The sequence below is a fragment of the Macaca nemestrina genome, chromosome 1, assembly GCF_043159975.1.
Source record: "Macaca nemestrina isolate mMacNem1 chromosome 1, mMacNem.hap1, whole genome shotgun sequence".
NCBI lineage: Eukaryota > Metazoa > Chordata > Mammalia > Primates > Cercopithecidae > Macaca > Macaca nemestrina.
The window spans coordinates 207,274,452-207,293,115 of record NC_092125.1 but is presented as its reverse complement, the minus strand read 5'-3'; the positions used below and the strand labels follow the sequence as shown (position 1 = coordinate 207,293,115).

At 47.5% G+C, this 18,664-nt stretch overlaps 1 protein-coding gene across 8 annotated transcripts; it reads left to right on the top strand.

Annotated features, from left to right (window-relative positions):
- Positions 1–4,209: 4,209 nt before the first annotated feature.
- On the top strand, positions 4,210–18,397 carry LOC105494513 (phosphatidylinositol glycan anchor biosynthesis class V). Of its 8 annotated transcripts, none has more exons than XM_011763007.3 (5): positions 4,211–5,691; positions 6,838–6,929; positions 8,642–8,776; positions 11,836–12,957; positions 15,276–18,397. In XM_011763007.3, exons 3-5 carry the CDS (start codon positions 8,699–8,701, stop codon positions 15,555–15,557), a joined length of 1,482 nt encoding a protein of 493 aa, XP_011761309.2. In that variant the 5' UTR covers positions 4,211–5,691; positions 6,838–6,929; positions 8,642–8,698; the 3' UTR covers positions 15,558–18,397. The 8 variants fall into 8 exon arrangements, with proteins under 8 accessions (XP_011761313.2, XP_011761315.2, XP_011761309.2 ...); XM_011763008.3 differs by lacking the exon at positions 4,211–5,691 and adding an exon at positions 5,856–5,874; XM_011763004.3 differs by lacking the exon at positions 4,211–5,691 and adding an exon at positions 5,881–6,165.
- Positions 18,398–18,664: the final 267 nt, after the last annotated feature.

The following is an 18,664-nucleotide window of genomic DNA, read 5'->3' as shown; positions in this document are numbered from 1 at the left end:
TAAATTGAGGGTGGTGGGAGGGTTATTTTGTTCTCTGGTGCATCCCTGTGCTAACATACAGCCTGGCACATAGCATCTACTTAAGTAGTAGTTGAATGATACTGTCAATGTTGGCTAGATGGAGTTGCTTTTATGAGGCTAATGTCACAATGTATAGTTTCTCTGTTCACCCCCTTCCTTAGGGAAACTGAGAAGCCTCAAGTTCCTCAGGAGAAATCAGAAGCAGTAAGAGAAAAAATGCTATTACTGTGGACACTTAGAAGTGAAATCTGAAACAAACAACAGTTTTCTATTGTGTACCTACTTATATTCTGGACATAACACATCACAATCCTACAACAATCCTGTGCCTGTGAAGTCAGTATGTGGCTCCCATTTTACAGCTGAAGAAAGAGGCTAAGAAAAGTGAAAGACTAAGTTCATACACCAAGCAAGTTCCACCTGACTCCAAGGATCATGCTTTTCTTAATATGCCACACTACCTTCTTTCTTGTCATCCCTGCTTGGAAGTTTACTTTGAACATGCCAAAGCTAAAATGTCCTGTCTTTCTGGATGTCCATCCTTTCTGGATGAGAACCCAACCAGGAGTAAGGGATCTAGCTGTGGAGCTCAGCAAGCAAGATTTGTTTTTATTGTCTTTAACACAAGGTAAAATTGTCCTAAGAATTTCAATCAAGTGTTCATCAGACTAAGTGTGGCTGTTAATATTTGGGTCAGGAACAGGATTTGAATAATTATTTCTCAATTGAGAAAGGAAAACCTTTGTCAACCAAGATGCCTTCCTAGGACTCTTCTAGAAAAAGTTAAATGGGAAGTTTTTCATATCTACAATTTTGGTAAGCAATATTGCTAATGGCTATTTTTGTTCTGGGTCTCAAGCTCCGTTTGCTAGTCTAGAAATGCATATCTGGACTGTGTGTGGAGCATTACCTAGGAGTTCGGTTTCCTGGGTTCCTTTCATCTGCTCTCCTGCAATGCAGGGAGAGCCTAGCCTGGTTCCAGTTTCTGACTGGAGTTACCATGGCCAAGAGAACTGCTGGCCAGTGAGCTGTGAGTAATTTGCTTTTGAGAAGTAAATAGAACCTAGCCAGCAGAGAACCCAGGGGTGTGGCCAGTAGTTCTTTTCCCAGGCTCCTCCCTCCCCACCCCCCAAATGACCTTAACCTTCTTTCATAGCTGGAGAGCAGCCAAGTCCAGCCTAAACAATACTCTAAACCTCATTGGCTCTTTTGCCTTGTAGCCACTGCCACCCCCAAGTGGCTAAGGCCTTCCCACTAGGCCACTCAGTGGGGTCAAGGTTTTCTAACTATTGAAAGGCAAACACTGAAGGAAGGGTGAAAAATATCTAGTGACCATGGGCTTTAAATGATGAGTGTTTGGCTCCTGCAGTTGCAGGCAAGGCAGAGTCTTTGTCCTTGGGTGGATGGGCATCTTCAAGTGATCAGGCAGAGGCCAAAAAGGATGCTTTTGGTAAATGACACCTGACTGGTGTCACCTCAAGTGTCAGGATGGATGTAAATGTCACCCAGCATCCTTGGAAACTGCCAATGAATGCCTTTTTTTTTTTTTTTTTTTTTTTTTTTTTGAGATGGAGTCTCGCTCTGTCGCCCAGGCTGGAGTGCAGTGGCCGGATCTCAGCTCACTGCAAGCTCCGCCTCCCGGGTTTACGCCATTCTCCTGCCTCAGCCTCCCGAGTAGCTGGGACTACAGGCGCCCCCCACCTCGCCCGGCTAGTTTTTTGTATTTTTTAGTAGAGACGGGGTTTCACCGTGTCAGCCAGGATGGTCTCGATCTCCTGACCTCGTGATCCGCCCGTCTCGGCCTCCCAAAGTGCTGGGATTACAGGCTTGAGCCACCGTGCCCGGCCATGAATGCCTTTTTATCCACAGCAAAAAGAAGTAGCATAAAGTTCTGGTAAAGCATGGCTGCTTTTCATCAGAGGCCAGTATGGTCACTTTGGCCCCACAATGGCATGACATCAGAGCCAGCATCCCAGATTAGGATCAGCTACTCCAATTCCATAGGACTGGGGCCATGGAAAGTGTAGCATCTAGAAACTAAACTGCTGAGAGTAGGTACACTGGGCCGGTCCTCTGCCCAGTCTAGGGCCAAGGCCACCTCCAGAAGTGGAGGCAGGAGCACGGCAAGGCAGCTACAGAGAGAAATGAATTGTCAGTTTCTCCAGGGAAGTGAGTGTTCTGTGAGAACCACGTAACTTCCTTCTCTACACCTTCAGTGGGAAAATCACTTTTTTGTAGTGAGTTATAACAGCTGTTCTTTATGAGCATTGTATGCCAAGCACTATAAATCCTATGAAGTAGATATCATCTCCACCAAGGCAAGGATTGTTTCTGTCTTGCTCAGTGTTGCATCATCATCCCATCACATAGTAGGCATTCCTGTACTGTTGAACAAATCAAATGGTAAGATAGGACTTTGATGGAGGAAAAGAGTAGGTTGGAGCTGTTAAGACTTGGTGTGCCCATCTTAGCATAGCCCGTAAAGACTATTAGTCATATGGGAAAAAAGGAAGAGAGGGAAAGAGGTAAATCTGTGAAAGATTAAAATAGTGTGGAGTGGGAGAACCAGCCTGGGAGGCTGGAGACCCGAATTCAAGTCCCATCACTACCACTAGCTATGTGACTTCTTGCCAGTCACTTCCCCTTTGTGATCCTTAACTCCCTCATCCATAAAACAGAGGTATAGGATTAAAGAAATTGATTTATTGACCATATCTTTATTGAAGACACACAGTGTGCAAGGCACTGTTCTAACACTGGAAATACATTGGTGAACAAAGCCCTTGCTCCTCCATTACACTCAGAAGCTTACATTCCAGAAGAGGGAAACAGACATTGAAACAAATAAAATTCATGGACAGGACAAGCAGATGGTGTTAAGTGCTATGAATAAAGTGGAGGCCGGGCACAGTGGCTCACACCTGTAATCCTAGCATTTTGGGAGGCCAAGGTGGGTGGATCCTTTGACCCCAGGAGTTCCAGACTAGCCTTGGCAATATAGTGAGGCTTCATCTTTAAAAAAAAAAAAAAAAAAAGAGGCCGGGCGTGGTGGCTCAAGCCTGTAATCCCAGCACTTTGGGAGGCCGAGACAGGTGGATCACCTAGGTCAGGAGATTGAGACCATCCTGGCTAACACGGTGAAACCCCGTCTCTACTAAAAAATACAAAAAACTGGCCCGGCGCGGTGGCTCACGCCTGTAATCCCTGCACTTTGGGAGGCCGAGGCGGGCGGATCACGAGGTCAGGAGATCGAGACCATCCTGGCTAACACGGTGAAACCCCCGTCTCTACTAAAATACAAAAAATTAGCCAGGCGCGGTGGCGGGCGCCTGTAGTCCCAGCTACTCGGGAGGCTGAGGCAGGAGAATGGAGCGAACCCGGGAGGCGGAGCTTGCAGTGAGCCGACATGGTGCCACTGCACTCCAGCCTGGGCGACAGAGTGAAGACTCCGCCTAAAAAAATAAATAAATACAAAATACAAAATACAAAAAACTAGCCGGCGAGGGGGCCAGTGCCTGTAGTCCCAGCTACTCGGGAGGCTGAGGCAGGAGAATGGTGTAAACCTGGGAGGCGGAGCTTGCAGTGAGCTGAGATCCGGCCACTGCACTCCAGCCTGTGCGACAGAGCGAGATTCCGTCTCAAAAACAAACAAAAAAAAGAACAGACTGATGGGATAGTACAGGGAAAGCCACTTTGAGGAGGTGACATCTCTTCTGAGACCCAAACATAATGGACTGGCCAAAGGGTGGTCTGAAAGAAGAGTGCTTCAAGCAGGGAAAATAGCAAGAGCAGAATGAGGCAAGTTCAAAGAACAGAAATGATGTAACCGTCTTAAATCCTAAGCTTCTAGAATAGTAATGCATTGTTCGGGTTAGGGATTTGCATGTGATACTGTTTCTTGGTGATGTGGGATATGTGCTTCTTAATGGAAATGTCTGGGAAGTGTGGAGTCTTTCTGGAGCCTGGGATATGGCTCTGTCTCACTTGCTTTCCACAGTTCTGGTAGCTCAGCTGGCTCCCTGGGTAGATGCAGGCTCCATCTTAGCTGCAGACTCTACAAGAACACTGAGAGGCTGCCTCCTTCACTACTCAAAGCCTTGGAGCCCTAGAAACCCCTCCTATACCACCTAGCCTTCTTCCAATCTGATACCAGGGAGTCAGGGCTTTGAGAGCACAAGATTCAGCTTCCTTGTTTTCCTGTCAGAGCAGAAGTCAGAAAATGAAACGGAAACAGAGCGGAAGAGGAGGGGGTTGGGTAGCAGAGAAGGAAAGGAGAAATTGCAGGAAAGTACAGCTGAAAATCTGGATAAAGTTCTACCTCCACAGGGTGACAGCTGAGCTTTTAAAAAACATTCTGATTTGTCTTGAGAGACCCCTGGCCTTTTTACAAATAGATTTTTGAGAGAATTTGGTGTGGACAGAGGGAACCCTGAGAATGCACGTCTTTTTCCCCTTGTGAATTTACACAGCAAGGACAGTTCATGTCTGTTTTGTCTTTGCAAAGAGAGTGCTGCTTGGAGCCTCATGGTGGACTTCTAGAGATTCAAGTCACAGCCTTAGGCTCCAGTCACGAGCGTGCCCCCAGGCTTTGCCATGTCACTCACAGACCTCTGGAGCTGAGAACAAGTGCGTGGCACTGAAAAACCTGGGGGAAGGGCCATGAAACTCCATTATTTTCCCCCTTCTCCAACACACAACGACTAAATGTGCTTTGCATTTTCTTCACCTTGCACACAACAAATATCTGAAGGCAATTTAGGTCTCAGGGCCTGAAATGAGTTATAAAGAGTCAAGAGATACAGTCCCAGGCCCCCACAGACTGGTGGGCTGGTCTTCGCCTGAAGAGGTAGCAACCATCTCTTTGTTCCCACCCACATGAGTAGCTGTTGCAGAAGATAAACCCCTCCCTGAGCCAGGCTGTGGCCAGAGGCTAACCCGGCCCCTGGCTTCGTTTGGAGAGCAGATAACTGAAACCACAGAAGACTTTGGAATCCTGAGAAACAAGAAATCCACCAACGGAGAAGGATTTATCATCTGTTTCCTTTAAGAAGGGTGCAAAGTTGTTCTAACAGTTTCCGTTACAAGGGTACAAACTGGCCGCTCCCCCCAGTAGACGGTTTTGACTTCGCCTTTTCTTTTTTTTGGCCCCACTTCCTATGAGAGAAACTGCTTGGGTGAGGGAGGTGAAAGGAGTCCTGGCCTGGGGGGTGTTCTCTGAGGTTTTCCTCGCCATCCTCATTAGCCACCTGAGGTGGGGCTGAGGACTGAATTAGGACAGAAGGTCTCTGGTAGCTAAAGGAGGGGAAAATCAGGGGGATCCCCCAGTTTCTTCACACCCAAAACGCAGGGTGCCACTGCCGGCCACAGAAACCCCAAGAATGCTTTTCTTTGGCTATTCGGAGGACATCCCTTGTGTGCCAGGCCCTGTGCTGAGCTATTGTTGCCTGACAGCAGGAAGAGCGCGGCTCTGCCTTCTATGAAGAGGCTGCGGGTCAGCCCCCGACTACAAGAGCCTCGGCCCACACCGGGAACTCAGTGAACGTCAGCGGGAAGGAACGGGGCAACAGCACTGACTGTGAGACAGCAGCCTCGGCTCACTATTTGAAGGCGGGGTGGCGGGGGGCCTTGAAGAAGAGAGAAGTGCGAGGAAACTCTTCAGGAGTCACCAAGGTGGGAAGGTGCTACAAGACGAAGCGCCGAGCGGGGGCCCCCACCCCGCTCGCCCGGAGTCAACATGGCCGCCGCGGAGGGAGGCGGGGCTGCTCCAAGTCCGGGCAGGAGGGGGGCGGGGAAGCCGTCGGCGGAGCCAGCGCGCAGGCGCGGGCCGCGTGGGCCCCGGATGGAGAAGCTAAGGTTCGGTCCCCGCCGCGGAGGTCGGGACGGGCCGGGCTGAGGACCTGGCGCCAGCCTGGGAGCCCTGGAGTTCTGGCGGGAGGGAAGCTATCAACTGGAGGCCGGTAGAAATGAGGCAGAGGCCCGGAGAAGCGGGCAGCCCCACCTCTCCGCCATAGCAGCCTTGGGCGCCGCCTCTTCCTTTCCAGCCTCCCGCCCTCGCCTGCTTCCGGCCCTGTGGCCTGGTGGGGCTCCGCAGGCTCCCTCGGGAGTGGTCCCTGGGCCGTGGCCCATCTGGGTTGAGAGTCGATGGTTAGTACCCAGAAGGGACTGTGTCCAGACGGAGCCGGCCAGAAACAGGCTGCGGACACGGCTGGGCTCTCAGAAGGCAGCCCCTATCTCGGGACGGCCCACGAGGCCTTTGGCTCTGAGGACCCTGGGTCAGAGCGACTTCTCCAGCCCACGCTGGGGGTGTTGGTCTTACTCAGAGGGTCCAGAGCTGCAGTTCAACAGGATGTCCCAGATTCTCAGATAGGGCCCAACTACCCTAGGCATACCCAGCAAGGGCAGACTGTGGCATGGAGGTACTGGGCTAGGCGTTTGGGTGACCTGGGTCATAATCCTGGCCCGGAAAGGGCGCATACCCTTTGGCGAGGGATGCGGGCTGGTACCGTGAGGTTTAAGAAGCAAAAAACATGACAGCATCTTTAAGTGGCCCTGGGTGTGTCACTTGACCCCAGTGAGCCTCAGTTTCCATATCCATAAAATGGCGATGGTAATTACACTGGCCTTGCCGTGTCTGATGAGATCTCTGGAGCCTATTTATCTCACGGGAAAATTTTTGAAGAGTGAAACTAGTTGATCTGTAAGTGTCCTGCCAGTTAAGAGTCTGTGATTTGGCAAAGGGGTTGTTGGGAAGGGAGGTTGGCAATTAGCTGAGAGGGAGAATTGACTGGCTTTGTTTTTACTTGGTTTACCTGTAAGCAAAGTGTGGGCTACACACATCTGTAGTCGCTGAGGCTAGAGCTTGACTCGAGAGAGGAAAAGAAGAATGCAAGCATGGTCAAATGGCAGAGGTGGGTTGAGTGCTTTTCTGTTCCCAACTTTTCTGCGTGCGGGTGGGAAGCCAAGGAAGAGGAAAGAAGAGTGAATTCGCCCTAGGATAGGGAAGGAGTAGCCATGTGAGGTTGGGTATGCCCATTTCCGTGATTTCTCTCGATTCAGCGAGTCACAGTTGGAAACGTTGGGTAGATTCACAGACTACCGCTGCTCTCTGGGGCTTTCAGAAGCTTGCCTTTGAACTGAATTTTCGTGAGCCAACCGGCGTGGAATTGGGGGCCCCTCCCTTCCTCTAGGTCTCCTGGCGATGGAGTAAGCAGCAGGCGCCCCCTTGTGCCAAGGAAAGAGTACTGTTGCCATTGGCCAACTTGGCTCCCTTTTTAGGGAAATTTTATTTTCCTGTGGCTTCTGTGACTTTGTCGTCATGCTGTTGACGTGAGATATGGTGGGAAGAATACTTGGGGCAGTGATTTCATATCTAGAGTCAGTGAACTGATGATGCTGTATCCTGTCCCTACCACTTCCTTTCATTCAGAACACGGGTTTAAGATGCCTGTTTGTGTTCTAGGCCCTGGGATATAGTTGTGATATAAAGCCCCTGCCCTTAGCAACTTAAATAAGCAAAGCAATAAAGGCAATAGGGCAGAATGTAATGAGAGCATAGCACACTGTCTAGTGAGGATCAGAGAATTCCAGAAACAAGTGATACAGGTTTGGTAGGTATTCGCCAAATAAGAGAAGAGTCTTCCAGCCCTCCTTAAATTTCTCAGTTCAAATTTTTTTTTTCCTTTTGGGCATAGTTCTTCACCCCAAATTGATGAGCTGCCACTGATGCTTTTGCTTTCCTTTCGAATTTCCCAGGCTGGTGTTTGAAAGTTCTTGAGGAGCTATTATGACTTCTTTTAGCCCAGGGAATTATAAAAGATTAAGGTGCATTCCCTGCCTCGGAGTGGCTTTGTAGTTGTTTATACACTGCTACCATCCCAATAAAGAGATGGGAAATAACAAGTTTTCTCCATCCCTGGTAGTCTACTCTGTGTTCACCCTCAGTTTGTTTCAGCAGTGTGAGCTGGCTGAGGTCCTGCTGAGTGGTGGTTTTCTTTTCCTTCCCCACTTAATTTAACAGACCAGCTGAACACACATCAGAGAGCTAAGCTAGAGTGTGGAGTCATTATGGTCTTCCAGTATGGTTTTATGCCCCACTTTGGGGACTCTGGTTTGGGACCTAGTTTATTATTCTGGGCAAGAGGAAAAGGGCACACACTAAATAATAGCAACCACAACACAGATTTGAGTAGAACTTCACACTTTGGTCTGTTTCACCATCATGACAATTTTGTGAGATAGGAAAAAAAAAAGTCTGCTCCCATTTTTTATATAAAGAACTGAGGTTCAGAGGGACTAATGAGAACTTGTAAGTGACAGTCAGGAGTTGAACCCAGATCTTTAGTTCCTGCAGAGGTACATTCAATAGACTTTAAAAGATTTTCTGTGACCTTAACTTTCCAGCTACCTGCTTAGCTGTATGGAACTTTCCCAACGAGAATTCAGTGCTTCAAAGTGACACCTACTGAACCCATTTGCTGTCAAGATGCTTTCTCCTTATCTGGGAAGTTAGGTGGTTGGTTAAGTTTGTCATAGTAATTCTGAGAGGGGAGGTTCCGGTGAAGAATGCTTTCAAGAATTTGCTTTCACTCAATGTGTGACATTTTCCTCCTTTGGAGTTTAGAGGCCTGAGGGAGCTTAATCCTGGTAGCAACACCCCTGAATTCCTGATGGTGAGAGGATGTGGCCCCAGGACCCATCCCGGAAGGAGGTGCTGAGGTTTGCAGTCAGCTGCCGTATCCTGACTCTGATGCTGCAGGTCAGTCTCCCATCCTTTGTCCTGAATGTGTCATTGCTACATGACTGGACTAGGCAGTAAGAAGAGTCCCCATCTCCTTTCCACCTCTCAGGTGTGCCCCTCCATGTGGTTGAAACCACAGAGACATAGACTTTAGAGCTGAAAAGTGGTCAGGAATCTTAGAAAAATGGTCTGTTAATCTTGTTTTACCCATGAAGCAGCAAAGGCCCAGAAAGGTTAAGTGACATCCCCAAAGCCACGCAGCAAGATAGAGAAGGGCTGGAGTTTGACCCCATGTTTCCTAACTCCTGAGCTAGTGGTCTCTCCAACAGACTGTGATGTTCTGTAACCAGAGATGCTTGTAGGGTGTGACAGCTCAAAGTATTGCCCTATGTCCCCCTTACCAGGAGACTGAGCATTGTATCAGTCAGTTGAGTGGGAAAAACATGGCAATGTGCAAGTCGTGAGACCATCTGGATATATAACGGTTCCTCCTATTATTCCCCCGAGTGCCTCCCCTTCCTGCCTCACCCACTCACAACTCTCAGGGCACTTGCCCTTTTGCAGTTCCCTTTCCCCTCTGAGGCTCCCCTTGATACATATTTTAATAAAATATCGTGTATATATGAATTATTTGCTGCCTAGCACATTGCTTGGTGCCTAGCTCAGTATGTTCATAAATGAATGAATGTTGTTGAATGTATGTCGACACCCTAGGGGTGTTAGATTCACATAATGATGAATCTAACTTATGCCAGTACCATTGTTTCTGAGGCTCATAACCGGTCCCTTTGTGGAAACTTTCCTCTCTCCTTCCCCACTATATAAGGCATAGCAGACTCTGCTGGGTTTCGAGATTAGTTAAACGTGTCCACCTGCAGGCTAGGGCTGTTTATCTGTGACTGTCACTCCTGTGCTGTTTGTTTTTACTGTTTGAAGTGGCCTGATAAGGAAACTGACCAAAATTTAAAAAGCCTTAAAAATGGGGCTATGCTCCTGTTGCCAGGCTAGGGAGACTTACTCAGTGATGTCTTTCAACCAGCATCAGCTGGGTTACTGGCAGACCAAAGGAGCAATGCTGCAAGTCAGCATCAGGATAGGGAACCAGGACAGCTGGGTTCTAATTCAGGTGGTAATTTTGGAAACAGTATATTTCCTCTAGGCAGTTCATTCAACCACCAAAAATTTTTAAAGTACCTATTGCGTTCCAAGAACTGGGCTAGATGGTAAGTGTAAAAAAACATGGTCTCTTTTCTCTTGAGTAGCTGACCATCTAATAGGGCAAAAAGACTTTTTTTTTTTTTTTGAGATGGAGTCTCGCCCTTTTGCCCCAGGCTGGAGTGCAAAGGCGTGATCTTGGCTCACTGCAACCTCTGCCTCCCAGGTTTAAATGATTCTCCCTCCTCAGCCTCCGAAATAGCTGAGGCGCCCACCACCATGCCCAGCTAATTTTTGTATTTTTAGTAGAGACGGAGTTTCACTATGTTGGCCAGGCTGGTCTCGAACTCCTGACCTTGTGATCTGCCCGCCTCAGCCTCCCAAAGTGCTGAGATTACAGGCGTGAGCCACTGCACTTGGCCAGCAAAAAGACATTTAACAGTAAATGTGATTATCATCCCCCCACCTCCAGCTTTAACGCTCAAGCCATCAGATTATATCCCTAAGTTACCCGTCGTTGCTGCTATCGTCTCTGTCAGTAACAGCTAATCCTTGACGGTTTTAGCCCCCGGTTCACTGTCACTCTTCCCAGCACAACTTCTGTTGATTTCCTGGTGGTTTCATTATTAATGAAGATGATGTGTGCCATGTCCTGAAAAGAGGCTATCACTTGAGAGTGAGTTCTGGGGGTGTTAGAGATTTGAGGAAAGAGAAAAACATGTAACATGTAACAACTTGTTTTCCTAAATGACAACTCAGAAAAATAGAAGGCTTTAGAGGAGACTTCCTTCCATGTGTGCCCACCACATTCTTCAGCCTACCCATTTCTGCACCTTTGTGCTTTCAGTACTGAAGATTGGAGACTGGATGAACTGTCCGTCCTCTTCTCTAAGGCTGGCTCCTCTACCGTTGTAGCAGATTCCATCCCTTTTTGCCTACCCCGCAATTCCCTCTCTCCTGCATACCCTTTTACTGGGTTATTTCTACTAACATACACACCCTTATCTCCCACCTTAAAAAAAGTTTTCTCTTAACCCCATATTGTTGTTCACCTACTACCGCATTTGTCTGCTTCCCCTTAAGGCAAAACTCCTCAAAGTTTCTCTTCTTCCATTCTCTGTTGGACCCAGCCTAGGCAGGCTTCTGTCTCTTCCCCTCCACTGAGATAGCCCTGGTCAAAGTCACCAGTTACTTTCACATTGTTAAATCCAGTGGTCAGTTTTCAGCCCCCATCTTACTTGACCTCCCAGCAGCATTTAACAGAGTTGATCACTTCCTTTTCTTCCTTTGGTTCTAATGCTCTCCTGGGTTCCCTGCCACCTCACTGACTGTTCCTTTTTTTCTTCATTACTGGATTTTCATCCTCTTTCTAACCTTCAGATGTTAACATGTCCAGGGTTCAGTCCTCAAGAAGAGTTCTGAGTGTTTTTGAAACAGGGTCTCATTCTGTCACCCAGGCTGGAATACAGTGGCACAATCACGGCTCATTGCAGCCTCAACCTCCTGGGCTCAAGCAGTCCTCCCACCTCAGCCCCCTAAGTAGCTGGGACTACAGGCATGTACCACCACACCCAGCTAATTTTTATTTTTTTATTTCTAGTAGAGACAAGGTCTTGCTACGTTGGCCCAGGCTGGTCTTAAACTCCTGGGCTCAAGTGATCCTACCACCTCAGCCTCCCAAAGTGCTGGGATAACAGGTGTGAGCCACTGTGCTGAGACATTTTTTTTAGTTTTTATAGGGACAAGGTCTTGCTATGTTGCCCAGACTGGTCATGGACTCCTGGACTCAAGTAATCCTCCCATCTCAGCCTGCCAAAGTGGGGATTACAGGCATGAGCCTGGCCTTCTTCCTCATTTTATTAAATGGCAATTCTTTTCTTCCAGTTACTCAACCAAAATCCTGGTTTTTCTTTACTCCACAGGCCCTCTTCAATGCCATCATCCCAGATCACCACGCAGAAGCCTTCTCTCCTCCTCGCCTGGCCCCCTCAGGCTTTGTGGACCAACTTGTGGACGGTCTTCTGGGTGGCCTGTCTCGCTGGGATGCTGAACACTTCTTGTTCATTGCTGAGCATGGCTACCTGTATGAGCACAACTTCGCCTTCTTTCCTGGTTTCCCCTTGGCCCTGATGGTGGGGACCGAACTGTTGCGACCCTTACGGGGGTTACTGAGTCTGCGCAGTTGCCTGCTGATTTCAGTAGCATCACTCAATTTCTTGTTCTTCATGTTGGCTGCAGTTGCACTTCATGACCTGGGTTGTCTGGTTTTGCACTGTCCCCGCCAGGCCTTTTATGCAGCTCTGCTCTTCTGTCTCAGCCCTGCCAATGTCTTCCTGGCAGCTGGTTACTCAGAAGCTTTGTTTGCCCTCCTGACATTCAGTGCCATGGGGCAGCTGGAGAGGGGCCGAGTCTGGACTAGTGGACTCCTCTTTGCCATTGCCACTGGGGTACGCTCCAATGGGCTGGTCAGTGTTGGCTTCCTCATGCATTCTCAGTGCCAAGGCTTTTTCTCTTCTCTTACGATGCTGAATCCCCTGAGACAGCTCTTTAAGCTGATGGCCTCTCTGTTTCTGTCGGTGTTCACACTTGGCCTTCCCTTTGCCCTCTTTCAGTATTATGCCTACACCCAATTCTGTCTGCCAGGCTCAGCCCGCCCCATTCCTGAGCCCTTGGTGCAGTTAGCTGTAGACAAGGGCTACCGGATTGCAGAGGGAAATGAACCGCCTTGGTGCTTCTGGGATGTTCCACTAATATACAGCTATATCCAGGATGTCTACTGGAATGTTGGCTTTTTGAAATACTACGAGCTCAGGCAGGTGCCCAATTTTCTACTGGCTGCACCAGTGGCTATACTGGTTGTCTGTGCAACTTGGACATACGTGACCACCCACCCTTGGCTCTGCCTTACACTTGGGCTGCAAAGGAGCAAGAACAATAAGACCCTAGAGAAGCCCGATCTTGGATTCCTCAGTCCTAAGGTGTTTGTGTACCTGGTCCACGCTGCAGTGCTGCTGCTGTTTGGAGGTCTGTGCATGCATGTTCAGGTGAGGTGGATTCCTGACTGGGATAAAGATGTGAATACAGGCAAAACCCCTTGGCCAAGGACAGGGAAGGCAGCTAACATCTCCCATTTGAGTGATCCATACTGAATTTATTCATTCAATGACTATTTAGGGGTATTCTTTGTGCCAGACCCTGGGTCAGACCTCTAAGGATGAAACATGAATAAGACAAAATTACTGCTGGGTGTGGTGGCTCACACCCATAATCCCAGCACTTTGGGAGGCCAAGGCGGGTGGATCACGAGGTCAGGGATTCAAGACCAGCCTGGCCAAAATGGTGAAACCTCGTCTCTACTGAAAATACAAAAATTAGCTGGGCGTGGTGGCAGGCACCTGTAATCCCAGCTACTCGGGAGGCTGAGGCAGAAAATTGCTTGAACCCAGGAGGTTGCAGTGAGCTGAGATCGCATCACTGCACTCTATCCTGGGCGACAGAGTGAGACTCTATCTCAAAAAAAAAAAAAAAAAAGACAAAATTACTGCCTTACGGGGTCTCATGGTATAAACAGGAGGACAGACATTTAACATAAAATAATAGTATAATGGGATAGAAAGGGGTGTGCTATTTTGAGATTTGTTTTATTTTACTTTATTTATTTTTATTTTTTTTAGATGGAGTCTCGCTCTGTTGCCCAGGCTGGAGTGCAGTGGTGCGATCTCAGCTCACTGCAACCTCTGTCTCCTGGGTTCAAGCGATTCTTCTGCTCCAACCTCCCGAGTAGCTGGAATTACAGGCGCCTGCCACCACACCTAGCTAATTTTTGCATTTTTAGTAGAGATGGGGTTTCACCATGTTGGCCAGGCTGGTCTCGAACTCCTGACCTCAAGTGATCCACCCGCCTCAGCCTCCCAAGTGCTGGGATTAAAGGCATGAGCCACCATGCTCAGCCTGAGATTTTTTTTTTTTTTTTTTCTTTTGAGATGGAATCTCTGTTGCCCAGGCTGGAATGCAGTGGCACGGTCTCGGCTCACTGCAAGCTCTGCCTCCCAGGTTCACACCATTCTCCTGCCTCAGCCTCCCGAGTAGCTGGGACTACAGGCGCCCGCCACCACACCCGGCTAATTTTTTGTATTTTTAGTAGAGATGGGGTTTCACAGTGTTAGCCAGGATGGTCTTGATCTCCTGACCTCGGCCTCCCAAAGTGCTGGGATTGCAGGTGTGCCACCGTGCCCAGCGAGATTTTTTTTTTTAAAGCTCAGATAAAGTATTATGAAGGCAAAGAAGAAGTAGGTAACTCACTGTAGTACTTGAGAAAGGCGTCATATTTCAGCTGGGTCCTAAAGAATGAGATTTTCCATATAAGAAGCAGAGGAGGAACATTCTAGGTAAAAGGAAGGGCATATGCAAAAACACGAAGGTTGTGAAAGGACCTGATTGGACTGAGATACAAGAATAAGCACAGAGGATGTCTCTTTTTCCTTATTAGAATCTTTTATACAGTTGTATATTGGGATCTTTTTTCCTAATATACAGTTATATCCATATTGGTTTCTTGACTGCTGACTTCTGGAGCTTCTCAACTCAGGCAGCCCCCCAATTTCCAGAGGAGATACCTTAACCAATGTTTTGGGTGGTGGCGGTGGTGATAGAGCAGGATGGGAAGGATTTGATCTTATATCTGATTTTCTGTTATTGGCTGTGGCACCACCCTGGGGACGTCTTTTTTCCCCATGCTGACCTCTTCTTAACAGTTTCTTCCTCTTGGAGTTGCACATTGGCTGTTTCTAAAGTTTTTCCAAGCTGTATGGATAAGAGACAGAGAAAATAGAAAGTAGCATTCTGTGTTTTCAGCTAGATTAAATCACAGAATGAGTGCCAGCAAAGCTTAAAGTTTCCAGGCTAGCTGAGGGAGACCATTTGGAAACTTGTTTCTGAACTCCAGTAGGAGAGAGAATGTTCAAGCAATGGGTCTTCTGCCTGTTTCCCTGTGCTTTGCCATCCCATGGGATAAGGGAACCACCTCAGGTTCCCAAGCCCCAAATCAATATCACAGAGTTTAGAGTCCAGGCCCTGGGCTAAAATTAGACCCCACAGAGTTTCTAGTATTCATTGGCCCATTATTTTAATAGTAATTAATGTAATTAGTCTGTAGCTATGTTTATTTGTAACATGGAGGATGCCTGTCTGCTGTTACATACATCTTTCTAAGACGGATCCTAAGCTGTTTTCAGTTTCTTTACCAGTGTAATACATTGGGTGACCATAGTTCACCCAGCAGTGAAGAAGTCCCCAGGCTAGTCCAATTTGAGTCAGTGACATTCCAGTAAATGTCTGGGTATTCCCCTCTCATGATTTCTAGGTTCTCACCAGGTTTTTGGGCTCCTCCACTCCTATTGTGTACTGGTTTCCAGCTCACTTGCTTCAGGATCAAGAGCCGCTGTTGAGATCCTTAAAGACTGTGCCTTGGAAGCCTCTTGCAGAGGACTCCCCACCAGGACAAAAGGTCCCCAGAAATCCTATCATGGGACTTTTGTATCGCTGGAAAACCTGTTCTCCAGTCACACGATACATTCTAGGCTACTTCCTGACTTACTGGCTCCTGGGACTACTCCTACATTGCAACTTCCTGCCTTGGACATGACCTGGACTCTCCAGGGACAGGCTGGAAGCCGACTTAACCCAGGGGTCTGAAAGTAAAAATACACATTGGAACTGCCTGTGCTGCCCTGGGATCATTACTATGTCCTTTATAATCTTTCTTTTTCTCCTTGAAAGTTGGTCAGGAATGGGAGAAGTGTCAGCCACTAGAGAGCCCCGTCTGGTCCTGGCGAGGGCAAATTTTAGATAACTATTTTCTCTGTAAGTGAAGATTGTCTTATTCCAAGTTTAAAGTACACCTGGATCTGTCTAGTCAATTAACATAGCAGAGGCAGTCTTAAACCTACCATTGACCTGTGTGTAAATTTAAATGTCAATTTATTGAAGTGTAAATTTCATCAAAGGCTTTAGCTGACAGGCTGGTAACAGTCTACACAAGATGGTACAGGCCTGAACAGAGTAGTGGGAGTAGTAAAGTGGGACCATTTTTTCCAAATGGGACATTGTTTCTGATGAATTTTTTTATGATTTGTGCATTTATTTTTATTTATATGAAAAAAATCTTACAAAGATATGCAAATTAAACTTCTTTCAGTTATACATGCAATGAATTACCTTTTTATAAATAATACAGGCCGGGCACAATGTCTCACACTGTAATCCCAGCACTTTGTGATGCCGAGGTGGGCAGATCACTTGAGGGCAGGAGCTCGAGACCAGCCTGAACAACATGGTGAAACCACGTCTGTACTAAAAATACAAAAATTAGCCAGGTGTGGTGGTACACACCTATAATCCCAGCTACTCGGGAGGCTGAGACATGAGAATTGCTTGAACTTGGAAGGCGGAAGTTGCAGTGAGCTAAGTTTGTGCCACTGCACTCCAGCCTGGGCAACAGAGTGAGATTCTGTCTCAGAAAAAGTAAAAAATAAAAATAATACAGATCTTTCCATGCTCTTCCCTTCTCGTGGCAAAAACTAAAATAACTTTAAAAAATTAAAATAATGTAAACCAGTTGGGGGAAAAAGGGTAAGAAGAAAGCATCAGGAACCCTGGATTCTAGTCCTCTCAATAAAACCCCATTTACCAGCCATGTGACTTGGGAGAGTTTTCAGAACCTTAGTTACCATCTCTGAAACTGTGGGAAATGATGATATTCTTCAAGGGGTGGTGGTGAACCATACAGTCTCTTGTAGGTCCCTTTCTGCTCTAAGATCTTAAGAACTGCCTTAAACAACAGAAACACCCCAGTCTAAATGCTAATGTAGAGGCTTAAACGTGGGATTTTAGGAGAAAATATCCAGTTCTCATGTTTTCGGCAATTAGAAGAAACTCCTCCTCCACCCCCGAGTGCAACTCTTGGGAGTAACTTAGGTGGTTTTTCCTTTCAATGAGGGAAAGCAGTGACATCTGGCAGATAAGGCGCCTGTTGTCCCGTTCTCAGGTGCCTGCTTACTTGATCGGTCGACATGGGTCAGAGGCGCCAGCACAGCGGCAGGAATTGGTAAATCATACGTTAAGTCCAAGGTGGAATGAAATGGTATCTGCCCTGCTTCCTGGCCCCAGTTTGGTCATAAGCCTGTCACTATAATGGAAGTAAGATCATTGACCCCTGCTGAGCTACTTTTGCCTATTCCTTGAGCCAGATGAGAGTTTGGCTCTGTATCATCCATCACCTCTTTTATTTCTCATTTAAGCCAAAAAATCCAGTAAGCAGAAACTCTTCAAAACAGATGGGTAATCCTAAGCAGCTTCTAGAGAGCCTCGAGAATTGGAATTTTGACACACTCCCTTTGACCGTGACAGAAAGCTAAACTTGCCAGCTGAAGGGAAGCTCCTGGCTGAGCCCCAGTACCCTCTGTTGGAGCTTCTGGTCAGCCTGGCCAATAAGCATTTCCCATCCATCGCCACAGCACTAGCACAGCTGAGAAAATTTGGTCCAGAGTCAAATGCTTCTGAAAATGTACTCACAGATCGGGGCAGCCCTCTGCCTTCTGCCAAGACACCGAGTGCCCTTCTTGGCAAACGATGATCACCCCTGCCCTAGTGTCCCTCCAGTTAGTTGGCAGAAGCTGATCCCTTTCTCCTTGCCAACAGCTGCAAATCCAGACACTTCCACCTTGTGTGCAGGAAGTGTTGGGGTCCTGTTTCAGCTCTTCATTGCTGAGGTAGGAGCACTGGGCTCTTCGCTCTCCTCTTTGCCTCCTTTTGGGGGATAATGAGGACTGATTATTCCTCTACTGGAAAAGGTGACTCAGACCCCACAGAGTAGGTGTGATGTCACTGCTCTGGCAGTCTCAGCTTAACCTTCACAGTAGATCTCATCATGCCCAGAAACCCTGTAACAGGAGCCCAGCTAGGTAGGCGCACCTGGTGTGAGCTGGACAAGGTTTTCTCTCTGACCTTGCAGGGATTTAGTTGTTCTCTGAGGATCTAAGGAATGGGCTGATTTTATGACCAGCAGCTGTCCTTTTACCATCCTATTAACAGTCTCTTTAATAGTCTGGGAGAAGGACATGAAGGGCCCAAGGCAGGAAGTTTCCTGTTTACCCTGAGGCCTAACAATGCCACAGCTAGGTGGGGTGTCTACAGTTTCAGAGAAAAGTCATTTCCTTCTGAGACCCTGCTAAAACAGAAACCAGACGCCTCATGTACCTAGAAGTAGATGCTTTTTTTTGTTGTTCTTTAATGAAGGTGGGAGGAGACAGAGTGTTTGACATACCTTTACCAGTCCTCCTGGAAAAATGTCACTTTTCTTGAACAGACCCTCTCACTGACGTCTAAAAGTGTAATATGTGCAGGCTCAAGGGGTTTGAAACTGATTGATTCTTTCGGTAATTGTTTATTGATGCCTATTTTAGGGGAATAAAGATGACTCAGCTATGCCTCCTGTCCTCATATATCTGTCTAATAGAGTTGCTAGCAGACACAGAAACATTAATCAAGGCAGAAAGCAATAAATTCTTAGGAGTGAAAGGACACTTAAACTTCTTGCTCTATATCTCACTACTTGAACTTTTTTTTTTTTTTTTTTTTTTGAGACGGATTCTTGCTCTGTCACCCAGGCTGGAGTGCAGTGGCGTGATCTCAGCTCACTGCAACCTCCGCCTCCCGGGTCCAAGTAATTCTCCTGCCTCAGCCTCCCAAGTA